Below are 17,508 nucleotides of genomic sequence, written 5' to 3' on the forward strand. Positions count from 1 at the left end.
TACTTTGGTGTTTTTTACCAAACATCCAAATAAACTCAATTTAACCCATTTTACAGTGGATGCAGTCTTCCCGCTCCTTAAGGTCATTTGTTTCTGAAAAACCCTTCATAAGGTGAACTCTCCAGACTCAAATATGTGGTTACCATTAGCTTTAGTTAGTTAGAATTATCGGAACAAGGCATTTTCCCTTCATTAATACTGTGACTGTCTAGACTACCTGTGCTTGTTCAGCTCCTTCAGAGCTATTACAAACTGTGTACTTAAATGCTCTCAAACAAAGCATATACATGATACTCACATATTGTATTAAATTAACCTTTAATGCAAAAACCGAATCAGAATAATCAAAACAGGAAATCATTGAAAACAGTACAGATGAATTTGGACTCAGAACAACTTCATGTGGTGCTTCACTATACATGGGCTGTGCAATCAGACATGGGTTCAGTCCTCATCTGTGTGGGGTTTCTATGTTAGTTAATAGTTTAGATTTAGAATAATTCAGAATCGTCTTGATTTTAACCCTTGTTGACTACACTTGAACTGACACTCTCTTGTTGGCTGAATTAGATGATTTGATGATGATCAGTGTTATATTCCAGTAGAGGATGGGGAGGTGAGGCTCTGCACTCTCTCCTTACTCACACAACATGAGTAACACACCCAGTTCCTCCTGACCAGCATGTCTGGAAGCCAGAAGGCTGACGAGAAATGTAAGTGATATAGTCAGTAAATTCTAAGGTTGGCCACCGTGTGATGCTGCTGTGCCGCATGCATGACGGCTTCCAACCGCAGCACCGTTACATGGCTGCAAGTCTCAGAACTTACTGGCTGTATCAGGTATTACATAAACAATATACTGTCTTAACACGTAGGCTTCCGCGGCCAGTGTCAACTGACTGGGGTTCTAAGTCTTCTGGATGAGACCGCTTCGTGTAGGAAACTGGTTCCAATGTTTCGATTCCCATGTTGGAAGCATCTTCAGGGAGCTTCCACATCTAGCGAAGGTATGCTAGATGTGGATGCTTCCAACATGGGAAGTGAAACGTCGGAACCACTTTCCTACACGACACGGTCTCATCCAGAAGACTCAGAACCCCCGTATACGGGCAACAAACCAGTTTGTGCCTTTCAAATTTCTCCAGGGCTCACAGGGCAGAGGAATGGCCTTTTTCCTACCTGGAATTTTGCTCCCTGCATCTGGATGGAAGAATGTGATGACTTAAAGACAGTCATTAGTGTTCGTCCATCCATAAAGTATACAGGACTTGAAGTTTGAGCACTTAGCAAAGCAAGACACTTATTCTGCTTAAAAATGCCCTCAGTAGTACAGTTGAGGCCTAGAGGGGCATCTTTCCCTCCATGAGCTCAGCAGAAAGGATGGCACCAGCTGTCCAGACAAATCCACCACCAACAACCTCCTTGAGGATGAAGTAAAAGTGATCACACAAAAGCTATGAAATCATATAAGTTGTATAAGATATCTCACCATAGGGGAAGTTTTAAAACCATCTCTGACAGAATAAAAGATGGGAAAATCTATGTAAATTATTCAGAAACACTGCCTTGCATTGAATGTTGTCAGATTTAAGGCAATAAATCAGGCTTGACAGAGACTAAATGACCAACTAGATGTACGAGTAAACTGCAGCTTTCATTTGGATCTATTTTACAGTTTTTAGTGGCAAGTGGGTGGTTTCACCGCTATTTACTATTGGAGAAAGGTATAGGATCCTAAATCACCACTTACGCAGAGCTGAAGAACAGTGGTAAAACACGCTGTTATGTATTTGGCAATAAAATCCACCAAAGAAGCAGAGAATTCACCACAAATGTACTATGGAGGAGGGATGAGCAGTGACTTTTCCCTACAGACATACGTAATTTGACATTTGTCCATCCCAGCCGCCTTTTTATTTTGTAGTGCGTTATTGAGATCCAAGATTAAGAAATGTGTAGAGATGCAACATCCGTGGAACGCCAACATCAACCAGACTGTCTGTTATATTGCAACACATTTGAACATAAAAACGCTGAGCGTGACAACGCATAGAAATGCACCAATGTAACAATTCACTGTTTTTCTTGCTTTGTGGAGTTCTTTCACTCAACCACAATGCACGCCTTCATATGACAACATATTAATAAAATCATCAAAAATCATTTGCTACATTGTTCGTATATATTTGATTTCCTTTAAACCTAACAATAAGCTTATAGTTGCCACCTTAAATCCAAGATTTAATTGCAAAAAACCAGCACGGCAATCGAGGGGGGGAAAAAAAACCCGAAAAAGCACAGCTTTAACATAAACTGTCCCTTAATTTGCTTCTACATATTAAGTAGCAGTATGACATAAGATACTTTTTCATACATTCTTTCAGCTGTAAACAGAAGAAATTAAAAGTAAGGATCAAATCACTTACAAAACATTCTACATAATTTCCTTTCTTTATAAGTTACAAAATCAAAATCTGGAGAAAAAAAAAATCAAGTTTATGATACCAAAACCTACACTGACTTAAACAGGAACAGATGTTTTAGGTCTATAAATACCTTTACAAATATACATGTAAATTAGATAGAACTAAGTTTTAATGTGTAAGTTCACAGCAGTATATCCTCGATTGCAATGCTCCGAATTTAAAGACACCATCTTAAAATATTTCTTTAAAAGTATACCCCTACTTTTAGAAATATGATGCACGTCTATATTTTTACAAAACGTTAAATAAAAAACAGTGATCCCTTTTGTGAAGATAGCATAACATGGAGTAAATGTGTGTGTGTGTGTATGCAGTACAGGTGTGTAGGATGTATTTTCTCGTTCCCCCCATGAAATACGTGAGAGCAGATGCTGTCTTTTTATTCAGCGAAGAGTGTCCGTGTCAAACAGAGACGTTTTATTCTGGACATAAAAATACTGTCCTTCAGGTCCGTTCTGAAAAATGAAAAAGTTACAGTCAGTAAATTCAAAGACTGGCCACCATGTGGTGCTGCAGTTTGACCTTGCTATGGAGGGATGCAATGCCTGAGGTCCTGCTGCTTCTACTTCTCCAGGGCTCCTGTGTTTGCATATAAAGATCTTTCTTCTTCTTGCATGTAAGTACCAAATATGAGAGAGCGCCGCATTCCCCACACCTTGCTGGTGTTTTCCCGTACCGGGAAGGCACAAAGTGGCGTCGATGTACATAGCAAGAAACAAACGGCTGCGAGGAATTTTCGTTCTGACGGAAACGCTCCTGAAGACCCTATTCTTCAGGCTGGTGCTGGACAATTTAAAAAAAAAAAAAAAAAAAAATTAAATTTAAAAATTACGCGCTCATTAAACGTTTCCCTTAAGCTGATGGAGAGGAAGCAGATATTTATGTCCTGAGGATGCCACCGTTCTGGTAATGTTCAAGTAGGCAAGGCTCCTCCGTCACAGAGTCATGGGCAAAGACAGAGTCGTCCCCCAGTGAGCCAGAACTGCTCGAATCCTGGCAGGTAGGAGAGTACTGCTCGAAAGGCACCAGCAGGTCCAGGTAGTCCTGTAGAAAGCCGAGAAAACAGCAAAGACCCACAGATCAACTCAGTTTATTCCACTTAATCATTTAGATCACCCTGTTCTCCAAAGCAAATTACAGTTATTTACCCATTTATATAGGTGGGTAATTTTACTGCAGTAATTCAGGATAAGTACCTTGCTGAAAGGTACTACAGCTAGAGGCGGGATTCAAACCCACAACCTTTATAGCCACAAGCAGCAGCTCCAACCACAATGCTACTGCCCTTTATTACCTTAATGCCAGAAACCATGGACTTTTTCTATTTCAGTACACTATGAGTAATCTGATTAAATGTTATATATTTATTTATATGCTAATTGTACCTTATGTTTCATATGTACTGCAGTTCTGAGCCCACGTAATATATAAAATAATCTAAAAATGGAAAATAAAGCTTTGAACTGGCCTGTAGCACATATCCTTAGCCACTATGTCACTTGCACCAACTAGGCATCGGATTTACAGTTATTTATAAGGTATTTCGTTAAGGAATAATTAATATTATTAATTATTAATACATGGACCGGAGAGTAAAGGCACGACTGAGAAAAAATAATTTTCACGAAAACCAGCGACAGCGATACGCCGCACTCGGCAATTTTTGCAGGATCCCAGCTTGAGATACAAATAGGAAGTTATGATTTTTCAGCGTATAAAATTTATAATGCTGGCCATCTGGAGTCAACAAGATGGTGAACATACATTGGAAGAAGTCATCGACAGCACTCGGTCGTGATCCTCCACAAGCTGCCTGAAGGTTGGCCTCTGCAGGGGGACGGCATGCCAGCACTCCCTCATAATCATGTACCTTGAAGCAGAAAAGACAAACTTTGCACGTGTGTATGCTGTCTGTAGGTGCAGAAAAAAACACCTGGTGCATCTGTACATCCGTGCAGAGAGCAACTGATGAATTTTTCACAGAAGCGTGAGTGACAAAGAGAGCGTGTGTGTTCCACTGACGCATGCATGAGTGACCCCGTGTAAGTAGTCTATCTAGCAGTGTAAGTCTTTGGGTGCTCTGGTTTCCTCCCACCATCCAAAGACATGCTGTTCAGGTTCACCCATGGTGTGTGAGTGACAGAGAGAGAGTGTGTGTGTTCCACTGACGTATGCATGAGTGACCCAGTGTAAGTAGTGTATCTAGCAGTGTAAGTCACCGCGGTGAATAAGGAGTGTGGGCTGATAACTCTACATAGAGTTCATTGGAAGTCGCTCTGGGGAACAGCATCTGCTAGATAAATAAATGTAATTGGTTCCCAGACACTTGAAATTCATTAAAATATCAAAATGAATGTTTTATAATATTTGTATCAAATATTTTTCTGTCCTGTCTTTCAATATTTTAATTTAGTGTTTAACTAATAACCCCTTGTCCATGGAGGTCCAGAGCAACATTCCCTCTTGTGCTTGAACATGGTAAACCACCAAGTGTACGTCGAGCATCTGCTTCCAGTCGCGCACAATTTTACATTAGTTACACAAATTTATATGACACCAGTGGGTGTAAACCTGCTCCTAACAGGCTGGAGTACACTGTAAACGCTGTTAATGCTACCGTTTCTTTTCGCAGGCTTACAATTTACATGATGCCACACTGTTTAATTTCTTTGTGGTCATGGAGCACATATTTCAGCTACAGTAAACAGCCTTGCACAAAAATGGTTTATTATGCATACAGCCTCATGGAAATTAGAGGGAACGTCGGAAGGACTGGGCATAGGAACTCTTTCTAGCCCATCTCTGCTAATAGTAATAACGATGTAAGAAAGGCCTTTATACCATAATTTGAGCGAATAACAAGGATGGTGTGATGATGGGGCGGTGTATAAAGCCCATTTGTTCTGTGCTGGAACACTAATAGGAAAGAAAATTTGTTTGCTTGTCTTATTAGAGACATTTCCAGTTTGTCTGAACGTTCAGATGTGTGTGTGTGTGTGTGTTTATGCATTAACAAGTTGCCCTTACAGCTCATGGGTGCAATTTGCTGGCTTTTCCATGCGATGGCCCTCCTTAAGCAACTTGAAGAGCTCCTCAACAGGGATTCCGGGATAAGGAGATCCTCCCAGGGTGAAGATCTCCCATAGCAACACCCCATATGACCACCTGAGGATACAGAAACCTTTCGTTATTATCGTTTTCATCACTGCTTAACTCCCAACAGAGCTTTATAAAGAACATCATGTCTCCATCCTTCATCCAAGAGCTTTACCCAAGAGAAGAGATACCAAAGGACATTCCTGCTCTTCGTCTCGCCACTTCCAAGTCTTCGCCATCCCCTTGAGTTTGACTTTCCAATGGCTTCGCCTTACTATTGACAGGCAACTCTGACTCTTCCCAAAAGACTTCATAAAGTAGAACTGGTGGTGGCAGCTGTTGTGCAGGTGTAAATAGACTAAACTGTGCACTTTCAGAAATCCCCATGTTCTACATGGTTGCTTCTAAACCAATAGCTTGTGAGGACAGAAATGGGGCCTCAACATCGTTCAATGAGCTCTTCATCTCCCGCACTTCTGCCAAAAACAGTTCCTCCCTCTTCTGGGGGGAGCGGAGTGGAAGGTTCACCGCTCAGAGAGCAACTCTCTCTGATTTCACTGACGAAAGCTTTGGTGCCACTCAATATTAACATGTAGTAGATCAGCATCAGTGTGTATTTTAGCACGTTGCGTTGTAAACTCACACATCGCTTTGGTGTGTGTAGACCCGGTCAAACAATGCCTCCGGAGCCATCCACTTCACGGGCAGCCGACCCTGAAACACAGGGCACCACGAAGTCATTGACCAAAGCAGAACGACCTTAATCCTCAATCTCAACGCTTTCTATTTTTCTGACGACAGACCCTTACAAGTCACTGAACATGACTAAGCAAACTTACTACGGTAGAGCTACGAACATGGGATGAAAATGCGTTCCATGACACATACAGTCAGTGGTGATGACACAGAGATGACCGCGTGTCCAGTCATTCGCTGAACATCACTCTGATTACATATTTACATCAGATGTTTGTGGAAAAAACGGTACAGCTTTACCCCAGTTACTTGGTTTGCTTTCAGACTGATTCCCTCTTACTGCTTCATGACATGACTCTACTCCTTCTGCCACATAACCTCTACCCTCTTCTTGTACCCTTGTTACAAGGTATTGTGTTTAGCCCTTCCAATCCATTGCTTCCATTGTTTCTACACCGTCAAACTCCATCGTTTGGATGCCTCCCCATGTGACGCTTGGCCTTCGTCGGTCCATATCCACTCACGTTTGTTGTTTTTTTGTAGTAGTCAATGTTATGTACATCTCGAGCCAGGCCAAAGTCGGCTATTTTCATGACATTGTCCTCTGTAACAAGGACGTTCCTAGCAGCGAGGTCCCTGTGGATACACTGCAGAGATAACGAAAAATAAAAGAGGCAAGGTCACTTCCAAGGAAACCCTGAAAGGAAAAGTCTTACAATCCTACATGTTCCATCACATCCGTACTGTTCTTCATGCCCTGCAACCGGTACACATCGACTGATGAAAAATAATAACTCAATATTCAATAAGACTTTTAAGGGTCTCAAAGTGAGTTTCAGAATTCACACTTTCTTCTTCCTCCCCACCACCACAGTGTATACCTCAAGATAGACCTCAGTCCTCTGTTTAGCTCATTATGTTCTGTAATACTGTATTTTACAGTATAACATAGTATACAGATGCTCCTCTACTTACGATCGTTCGACTTAGGATTTTTCAAAGTTACCATAGCGATACGCATTCGGTAGAATCCGTACTTCGAATTTTGAGTTACGATCTGTTCCCTTGCCTGCAATATGCGGTACGATACCCTCACCTGATGCTAGATGATGGCAGCGAGCCGCAGCATCCACTCAACCACGCTCGCATTAGGGAAGATCACGTCAACGAGTGTAAACCACCGATACTGTGTTGAAAGCATTTTTTTATTTTGCGTTTTCGCATCCCATTACGTCTACTAAATGCCAATGTGTGTCTCCTGCTTAAATTTGCCCAGCTGTAGGCTACGGTAAATGTTCTGAGCACGGTTAAGGTATGCTAGGCTGGGCTATGATGTTCGGCAGGTGCGCTACTGTATTCTTCTTCCACTCACGATTTTTCCACTTACGATGGGTTTATCGGAACATAATCCTATCGTTAGTCGAGGAGCATCTGTACACAGGTATTATTACACAACCCTATTTTCAACACATTTTGAACCATAATTCTACTCCATCACATACACCAGCTGTGGAAGTCCACGCACCTTCTTGGAAGCCAGGTATTCCATCCCTCTGGCCACCTGGTACGCATAGGATACGAGGTCCTTGAAGGACAGCTGTTCTTGGGGGGTCTTGCATGTGTCAAATGTGTAGTCCATGCCAGGGGGCCTCCGTGCCCGCAGGTACTCCCTCAGGTTCCCCTTCGAAGCAAACTCCACCAGCACGTACAGAGGGCCTGTACCCGAGGTAAACAGCCAAGAAAGTGGCGAGCAGAGGCACGCGTGAACCCGAGGAAACTCCGACCTCCAATAACAGCCTTGCACTGTGTACAAAAATCCGCTGCTTTTACATACTAGCTCATAAAAAATTCCCCTTTTTTCATCCCAGCGCTACAATAATTTTCACTCGAGCTCATTTAAACAGATGGGAACCGGGGAAAAAACACCATTTAACACGTAATAAAAATTCTTATTAGGAGCTCACAGGAGTGGAACCCAACACAATTCAGTTTTAATTTTAGCCCATAAATTTATATAAGTATTATGGAAGCCGTGCATCAACAATCAAGCAACGCACAAAGAAGCTTTGACCACATCTTAACCATGCTTTATATACTATATTCTGTATACTGAGTGCTTTATATACTACAGACACCCCTCGATTTGTGCAAATAGACCGTTCTTGAACCCCTTACGTAAGCGAAAAGTTACGTATGTCGGATTCCCCCTCCTCCCCCACCATACAACATAATAACATTAATAATTTTTCCATCTCACTTATTGCACCTGGACGTTTCTTCGTTATTATTGTTGTTTTCTTGCTAGCTGTTCCTTTCACGTACTCTTTTATACGTGCAGCATCCTTCACTATCGTATTCCCAGTCCATACGGCTAAACCTGGTTCCCGTGCTATAGACAATAATCTTTGTTCACCTTCATACTTCCTTATTAATTTCAATTTCACCTCCAAATCGATTGCTGTACGCTTGTAAGACGGTTCTCGTTTTCCTTCAAGTGCACGTTCAACAGCAGGCACTGTCACTAATGAAGAGTAAAAATATGGGAAAAAAAGCAGTACGCTAAGGAGAGGAGATGAGTTCATAGCTTAAAACATGCGGGAACTGGGAAGATGGAGAAGCTTCCTCCCTCGTCTGGTTACGCCGACTTGCGCTTAACGTATTTCAGATGTTTTGCATAAAATAAAAGCGCTATCCATAAATTATGTGTATGCCGGGTAGTTTTTACACAAATCCAGATTTACGTAAGTCGAATTTACGTAAATAGAGGGGTGTCTGTATATTGACTCACAGCCTCATAACTCGCCGTCTGACAGGGTGAGATATATGCATAAACGGGCAAATATACAGTACAGTAATTTTTAACTCAGGTCAAAAAGTTACTGCAATTTAGGTTACTTTAGAAAAAAATAGCAGGTTAAACACTAAACTCCAGCTGTAAAACACCCAAAAAAAGTTGTCAGTTTGTCTTGAAAATGTGGTGAGAGGAGGCTACAAAAATGGATATTAAACAAACAGTACCTGCGGTTTAACCCAATAAACTGAATGTGTGCTACTATATGAAAAAGCCATCTCAGCTTCTATAAAATAAAGCTGCACTTATAAAAACTCAGACAGCTACAAACTTATCAGAAAGAATCTTATGTGAAAGTGGAATCGTGTTGAAATTAAAATTACTGTAGATATACTTATTATAGTAAATGCATAATGCAGAAATATATCCTACTTTAACTACTGACTGTGACATCTTCATCCTCACCTCCTTGTGTACAAGCTCCAAGCAGATTGATGATGTTCTTGTGCTTGCCAATCATCTTCATCATCTCCATCTCTGACACCAGATCCGAGAGGTCTTTGTCAGTGGCATCATCTAGGAATAAAACGAGAAAATGAGTCATTGTGTTATGCACCATTCCTCTCCTGGAAGGGCTCTAAGGTTTGCAGAAATCATTGAGCTTCCTGAATTTTTACCCTTGGTTAAATCATTCAAAAACATATAAAAAACCATGTTTCTGATTTATTGGAACTACCTGCAAGACTTCAGAGCTCACTTTTCACATCCCTCTCATGGAGTTGTTGTCCTTCATACATTAGCGACAAAACTATCTGCAATACTACAGCAGTCAACAGCTATCATTCCCTAACCCTAACCATTCACCTTTGAGATGGTAACCAAACAATGTGGTCCATATAGTCGCTTAAGGCTGAGAACAGCTGGTTTTCCCAGCTCTTGTTGTTGTTCGGTGCCGTCGAGTCGATGTTGACTCATGGCGACTCTATGGATAGTTGTCCTGAAAAGCGTCCGGTCTTCTACCAACCAGCTAAGACTTGAAAATGGGGCATCCATCGCTGTGGTGCTTGTGTTGATCCTCCGCATAGCTGGCCTTTCTCTCCTACGTTCACCTTCCACTTTGCCCAGCATGATGTCCTTTTCCATTGATTGTTCTTTCCGTATGAGGTGTGCAAAGCGAGAGAGTCGAAGCTGTGTCACCTGAGCTTCCAATGATGTCTTTCCGGGCCGTCTAGGTAAACGTGGAATTCTTTGCCAGCACCATAGTTCAAAGACATCAGTTCTCTTCCTGTCCATCTTCTTCACTGCTCGACCCTCACATCTGCGAGACCATGATTTGAACTAGGCGGACTTTTGTGTACAGAGTCATATCCCTGCACTTGATAATTTTGTCCAAGCTTATCATGGCAGTTCTGCCCAGAACAATTCGTCGTCAGATTTCTTGGCTGCTTGTCACTTCTTTATTGATTATTAATCCGAATAGACTGAGGTTATCTATTGTCTCTATTTCTTCTCCATCTAGTGTGAAGGATTGCATTTTGCTAGTTGTGAACAGCTTCATCTTCATCACGTTGAGATGCAAGCCCATTTCCAAGCTACGTTCTTTGATCTTGGTGAGCAGATGTCTCAAATTGTTCTCGCTTTCAGCCAGTATGGTCGTATCATCAGCTTAGCCAATATTGTTGATGAGTCTTCTACCAATTTTAACGCCCTGTTTTTCTACATATGGCTGCTTCCCTGATGATCTTTTCTGCATATAAATTGAAAAGATAAGAGAGAGTATGCAATACGGCGAGAGTATACCCAAAAGTTGCAAGACTACACTAAGCTGGGGCCTGACAACAGAGGTGGATACCATTAACCTTCAATTTGGATGAGATATTCTAAATAACTTTATGCTGGTTCATGGTGGTCTTGTTTGGTTTGGTTTTGTCTGGTCCCAACCTTGAACCAATTTTGCTAGGGGTGATCCCACCAAGAGCACAAGACTTCAGAAAACACTCAAGACCCATGGAGCTCTCAAGCCCCTCCATTGCAACGACGTCGTGATCCGTGGAAGTGAAACAGTACCACCTACATCAACATTTGGCTAATTAAATCAATACATAATTCACACCAGTGAACAAATGCAACTGTATTAAGATAGGCAGAGAATTACAGTAAATCCATACATCTTCCATATAATTTTTTTCATCATCAACCACCTGCACGACTTACAGATTCAAAACTCCTAAAAACAGAGATAATTCTACCCTTTTTCTTCCAATTCAGAAAAAAAAAACTCAATCCATACAGGGTCCCAAGAGTGAGAACCATCAGTTCATAGATACTGGGGCAGTATTGATCTTCAACCAATAAATATTAACAGAGCAAAATTTAATAAAAGTTTGCAAAATATTTAATCTTAGACCCACCTTTCAACATCTTGACAGCAACTGTGAGGGACTTGTTGCGATCCTCTTTGTCTATACCAATGGCTTCGGCCATTACCACCTGTCCAAAGCAGCCCTCACCCAGTGGCTTGCCCAGTGTCAGCCTGAAAGAGGGTACCAGACCACAGCATCTGAGTGTAAATCCCCGATTGTTTGTGTGATAGCGTTCAGACGGAGATGCTCTAAACCCAGACTTTCGGAGTGGGAAATTGTCCAAGGTTATACCACTGAAATAAATCGCAGTGAAAGTACTTCTGGTTGCAACTCAGATGAGTTGCAGCTACAGGATCTTGACTGCTTTATGCTTGTCTCACCTATTCCGAGGAAACTCCCACTTTGGGTCTGCAGGTATGTCCAGTTCCGACACGTTGGCCAGTACTGGTCCATCGCTGGACGACAGACGGGCAATTCTAACCAAAGGTGTGTTGGAGTTCATGGATGAGTTGGACTCCAAGGACACCTGCTTGAGTATAAGACACACATTGTTCTAAAGTCTGAAAAAAATAAGTTAAATTAGAAAAAGCTCTGGGATCTAATGGTAAGCTTTGGCATGCATGGCTCTGAGGGAAGATGCATGTAGGTAGAGCAGTCAGTGAGAGTGAGTACAGGGTGTGTGTGAATCTAGTAGAGTCAGAAAAAAACATACATGCGGCTAGAGTGTGGTCTTCCGGTTGAGTTTTTAAGGAAATTCCTGTGATCCTCTTGTTAAATTGCTCTAGGCAATACAACATCACACTCAACTGAAGATTGTTTTCCTATGATTGCTACCTATGAAGGCGGTAACACACACCTGCAAGCTTAAGCTAAAACAGGAGAGGCAGACAGACCATAAGAACCACAGAGACTCCTGAGTTCCTGTGCAGATCTTCTCCGTTAGGTCAGCCGAACTCTTTAAGGTGAGCCGGACTTGAAAGGCTGAGTCCGTCTCACGTGCTCAGTGCCGTCTCATCTTTCCACTTACACACCTCTTCCGATTACACCATACTGCAAATGGAGCTATGGGTTTTTGCAACCCAACGAGTACAATGCTCCATTTACCATTTACCACTGCCCTTGCACTTTCCTGATGCACTTTCAATGACACAGATGGCATCAGCTCAATGGTAAAATAATGGTAAAATAATGTTAGTAACAAGGACTTCAACACTGAAACACATCCTTGGACCACCACTAATGTTATCCTGCAACATGTACCAAATTGTCTTTTTCACTCCTGAAATGTTATTATTTTGGAGTATCCCCAACAAATTACTGGAAGGAGTGGAAAGTAAATGCTTTTTTTACACTTTGGGAAAATAAGCTGTGTCAAATGAAGGGAAATATCCAAAGGAATCTTCCCAACATCCATCAAGTTATGTCTTGAGAGCTGAGAACTTTGAGATGTCCCTAGAAACAAAGGGTTGAGGAGGAAAGTTTGAAAGAACCTTGTATCTACTTTCTGTTACCTGTCTTTTGAGTGGGAATTTTGAGAGTTTCTGCACTGGGGGGCTCGGCAAAGTCTTCTGCGCAGACATCCTCATGCGACACAAGATGACGATGACAACAGTGAGTATGAAGAGCACACAGCCAGTCACGTAGATGAGGATATCAGCATAGTCATCATCGTTATGATCTTCATCAACTGTCACGGTAAGAAATCAAAGACAAATCAAATCCAATTTTAAGGGAAATCCAAACACCAAGTAAGACATATTTTTGTAAAAGACCAAAATTCCAGCTGAGCAAATAATTTAATTAGACCCTGTGCACATGTACATTTCTTAGAACCCAGCAGCAAGTATATCAAACCTCTAGATTATGAGTGCAAAAAGGCTGAAGTTCTCAGATTGATTTAATGAGTTATTTACATTGGGAGGGAAGTACAACTGTTAGGGACACACACTGAAAACTCAGTGTTACAGACGGAGGTGCTGGGAGGGGCCCTTCTGTTGGAGCCACGCAGTTGGTACTAAGTGGCACATTGAAAATCTAGCTGAAAAACAGGGAAATAACTATGTAGCTCTGGATAAAAATATCAAATGTAATAATTTCAACTGTATGTAAAACAGTGAAATATTTCTCTGATGACACAGAAAAGAAATCAGTATGATACAGGCTGTTCTGTAGTCCAGGCATTTTCAAACGGGGTTCAGTGTCACACCTATGATGAGTGAATAATTGCTGTAAAATCTCTGCAAACTGACTGAAAAAAAGCTTTAAAAAAAAGAAAAATTGAAAATAGTTCCCCTTTTATGCTCGATTTTTTTCCCCGCTTCTCAGAGTCAGACTTAGCATCATAGTGACAGACACAGAAAGGGTCCTGATAGACCTTTGCTGCTGGGTAATAAGGTGACGTACAGCAGTTCTCACCCCATTTTACATCGATTTTCTTCACACAGCACTAAAAAGTGGCATGCTTCATGTACATTAGAACAAATTCATTCGTGGAACAGATTCACATGGCAGCCACTGCGCAGAGAGACGTTATTAAAGGCTATTAAAAATAGAGAAAAATACACGATGTAAAATATTTAGTTAAAAATAGACGGAAGTAACGAAAGTTATTTTTCATCATGGTCATTTTCACAAGGGTGAATGGTCATGCTGTAAAGGGAAGGGAGATTATAAATCGGCGTGACACGGAAGAAAGAGGAAGGGTCTTCGAAGTACCTGGGAGCACAGTCAACCATGCAGAGTGGAAAGTGTAGCCAATAGAGTTCCCCGCTAGACAAGTGTACTCCCCTGCATCCTCAAAGGACACATTGGTCAAGAACAGAATCTCTAACTCCTTGTCCGTGGTGTTTATACCTGCCGTCTGGGACACAAGGGAGACAGGAAGAGAGAAGGGATGGGAGGTGGGATTTCATCAACTCGGAATTTCAGAAGAAAGAGGCTCCCCATACCATGGAGAACCACGTGGGAACAGCACCAGGAACACCAGCACATGTTCTGCAAGCAACCCAAAAGGCATTTCTGGACAAAGCAGATCCCCGCACAGATACCCATCAGAAAGCGGGGCCAGAAGGAGTCAGTCAGTCCCACCACCAGCCAACACCTTTGTTTTAGTCAATATATTTGTCTGAAGAGCGGAGGTGCAGATGTGCAGGAGACACCGGCTTTTCACTCTGCCACTTATTTGCCCGGAGGAACACCGTAGCACAATGAAAACCCGAAAGCGAAAAGGATGCGATCCGATAAAGTCAACGTCGAATCTGCCGGGCAGCGAACAGATGTTTGCCTGGATGTTTTAAAGGAGAAACTGATCAGAGAGGTCAGCAGGTCAGTTCTCAAGAGGGGGCTGTTTCTTTGGAGAGCACATGTCCCGAAGCCAGGTAGAATTTAGAAGTGGGATTGTGGGAGCTGCTGAGGAGGGCCCACCAAGGACACCGAGGAGGGGAACAAGCTGGGGGGTGGGGTGCTGTGTGTGTGTGTGTGTGTGTGTGTGTGTGTGTGTGTGTGTGTGTGCGCGTGTGTTTTTTTTTACCTTGTTTCCTAATAAAAAGCCAGAAGGAGTTTTCCGACTTGCCTACGAAATTAAAGGCTCGACAGCCGTATTTGCCCTCATCCTTCTCTGTCACATTGAACAGAGTCAGCTTATCATGGGTCTCGGTGCGTTCACTGATCAGAGTCTGGAGGGACACACAGACAGGCGTGTGAGCGCTGCGCTTTGCCGCACAGAAACATTCTCATTGTGCATAAACGCTTAGAAGAGAAGCACATGAAACAGCGTGAATAACGCATGCTCTTCAATACATTGACATCTATTCGTACCTGGCGCTGATCTCGCTTCATTCTGCTGTTGAGGATTTTAGATGTAAGATCACTCACATAGAAAACTGTTCGATACACCACGTTGACTCTGTGAGCCATAATTAATTCTGCTTACATCCCCCATCAATTTTCATTGTGATTTTCAGACTGTTTCACCAATGAAATCAATAATATTCCATCCATCCATCCATCCATCCATCATTGTTCCGCTTGCCCAGTGTCGGGTGGTGGTGGTCTGGAGCCTCTCTCGGAAACAGAAGGCACAAGGCAAGGTGCATCCTGGATGGGACTCCAACGCATCACAGGACACTCAGACACACATGCATTTCACACATGAATAGCCATTGGCAATTTAGAGTCACTGATTCACATGAAAGACTGTGGGAGGAAACCAGAGCAGGCCATACAAACATGGAAAGACCATCTAAACACTCCCCACTGGCTGGGCCAGATCTGATTCTCCATCCAATCACAGAGGCCAAGTGCTGTGATGCATCAGTGCTACCTGCTGCTGAGCTGCACTAAAATTAATACTGATCAATAATATTATTCAGAGTAAAGAGGGCGACTCTAAGTTGCAAAAGTGAGCAAAATTATCGGATATGATCTCCCTAGGTGGTCTTAACGTAGTGTGTCTGTCTACGGAAACCAGGCTTTCGAATGAGCAGCAACGGGTTTTTCTTCTATCATTTTGGACTTTAAATGCTGCTCTATAAACTGAGAAGCGACAAAAAGCTCTTTTCTTTTTTTTTTTTTAAATCTGTGCCACACGGCTGCGAGAGCGCGCCGAAAAGTGAAGGAAAATTCCAGTAAGCGCTGTTCCAATTACGTCCTTTTAAAACGGGCTAAGGGTGGATTGGCCCCCAGCCGCCGCCACTCTGCTGGCTCAGCCCTCCCTGCCCAGCTCACTTTTTCCAGAAGCTTCTTCTGCAGATAGAGGGCTACGTCTTAGCTGTGGCCCCCACATGCTGCCGCTGTGGCAGCTCATCTGCTCCAAACCAGATGTTTATGGCGTTTGTTTTCCTTGTGAAAAAACTGGTAGCAGCCTTTCAAAGGACTTCCATATTTAAACACGAAGAGCTCCACGACGTGCGGCGGGGAGTTGCCCCAAGCCTCTAACCCTAACTGGGGCACCGAGGGTAGGAGGGCGTAGAAAAATAACCAGAAAAAGCAATTAAACCTCAAGAAATTATTTTAAAAGATGCTAATCTAGTTCTCTCAGATGTGGTCTGATAGCAGCACCGAGCATTTCTGACTTTAGACCAAAGGGAACCGACAATCATATCAATTTATTCATTTATTCATTCATTGCTCATTCATATTTCACTGGGTTGCTCAAAGTATAGGAGTACAAAGACATAGGAAAATCATTGTAACAGCGATATCTTACATTTATTCATGAAGCAGAATGCTTTTCTATAAAAGTGACGAACATCGGAATATCGATGATTCCTGATCACCTTCCTTACAATTTTTTTTTTTTGAGATACACAAACATTTTCGTTACATTACAGGAGTAGTTATGTAAAGGTTTATCCGGCATCATCTTAAAGTTATGGTGCATGAACATTTATACCTTACATGAACTTAAGAGATGATGGGCAAAGTGAGTCTGGAAGAATTGAGTTTTAAGACCCTTTGTAAATGTGGACAGGGATTCAGCAGCTCTGAGGGAGAGGGGGGAGGTTGTTTCACCACAACGGAGCCAGAACCGAGTAGATTCAGTTTGAATTTATAATCAGAATCGTTCACTCGCACATTACAGCTGTTTATGTCTATTTATGCCTTTTAAAGCTAATAGTCCACGTAATAATAACGTTTCATTAACGTGAAGGTAGGATAGGCCTGTGAAACTGGATTAGATTTTAGAGACTCGGCTTGGAAGAGGCGGCGGTACGACTCGATCCTGGTCTCGCGTTCCGAAGGCAGTGACCCAAACATGACCACCGAAATGCTAAAGCTATTTGGATTTGTACTCGACCCAAATGACAATAAATGCTGATTTTTTTCTTTTGATAAAACTTTTATCCGCAGCAGACGACTGTATCCAACCCGTTTAAAAAGAGTGGAATTTAACCTGAGAAATTCAGGGTAAGTATCTCAATTACTGCTAATTTCTCAGAAATCTGCACGTCACATAAACGTCTGGGCAAATAAAAGTATACAATTGCGCAGTGTAATTTCCAGTGTAATTATGGAGTACATTTACCGTTCGGGGACAAGAGAGCAGTAAGTACTGAGCGATAATCACTTCCTGAAA

General features: G+C 42.2%; 1 protein-coding gene across 5 annotated transcripts in view; it reads right to left on the reverse strand.

Annotated features, from left to right (window-relative positions):
* Positions 1-2,579: 2,579 nt before the first annotated feature.
* fgfr3 (fibroblast growth factor receptor 3) overlaps positions 2,580-17,508 on the reverse strand; it is a 39,017-nt gene continuing 24,088 nt past the window's right edge. For 2 of the 5 annotated variants that reach the window (XM_018730038.2, XM_018730032.2), the window contains 11 exons: positions 14,148-14,292; positions 12,944-13,119; positions 11,813-11,961; positions 11,481-11,602; positions 9,535-9,645; positions 7,804-7,994; positions 6,803-6,925; positions 6,226-6,296; positions 5,514-5,651; positions 4,251-4,356; positions 2,580-3,530 (listed from right to left, as the gene is read on the reverse strand). In XM_018730038.2, coding sequence (XP_018585554.1) covers positions 3,366-3,530; positions 4,251-4,356; positions 5,514-5,651; positions 6,226-6,296; positions 6,803-6,925; positions 7,804-7,994; positions 9,535-9,645; positions 11,481-11,602; positions 11,813-11,961; positions 12,944-13,119; positions 14,148-14,292 — 1,497 coding nt within the window. In that variant the 3' untranslated portion in view covers positions 2,580-3,365. Of the gene's footprint in view, positions 3,531-4,250; positions 4,357-5,513; positions 5,652-6,225; positions 6,297-6,802; positions 6,926-7,803; positions 7,995-9,534; positions 9,646-11,480; positions 11,603-11,812; positions 11,962-12,943; positions 13,120-14,147; positions 14,293-14,961; positions 15,107-17,508 lie in introns of all 5 variants that reach the window. The other 3 variants (XM_018730035.2, XM_018730037.2, XM_018730034.2) reach the window with 3 other exon arrangements.

Source organism: Scleropages formosus, chromosome 21 (genome assembly GCF_900964775.1).
Source record: "Scleropages formosus chromosome 21, fSclFor1.1, whole genome shotgun sequence".
Taxonomy (NCBI): Eukaryota; Metazoa; Chordata; class Actinopteri; order Osteoglossiformes; family Osteoglossidae; genus Scleropages; species Scleropages formosus.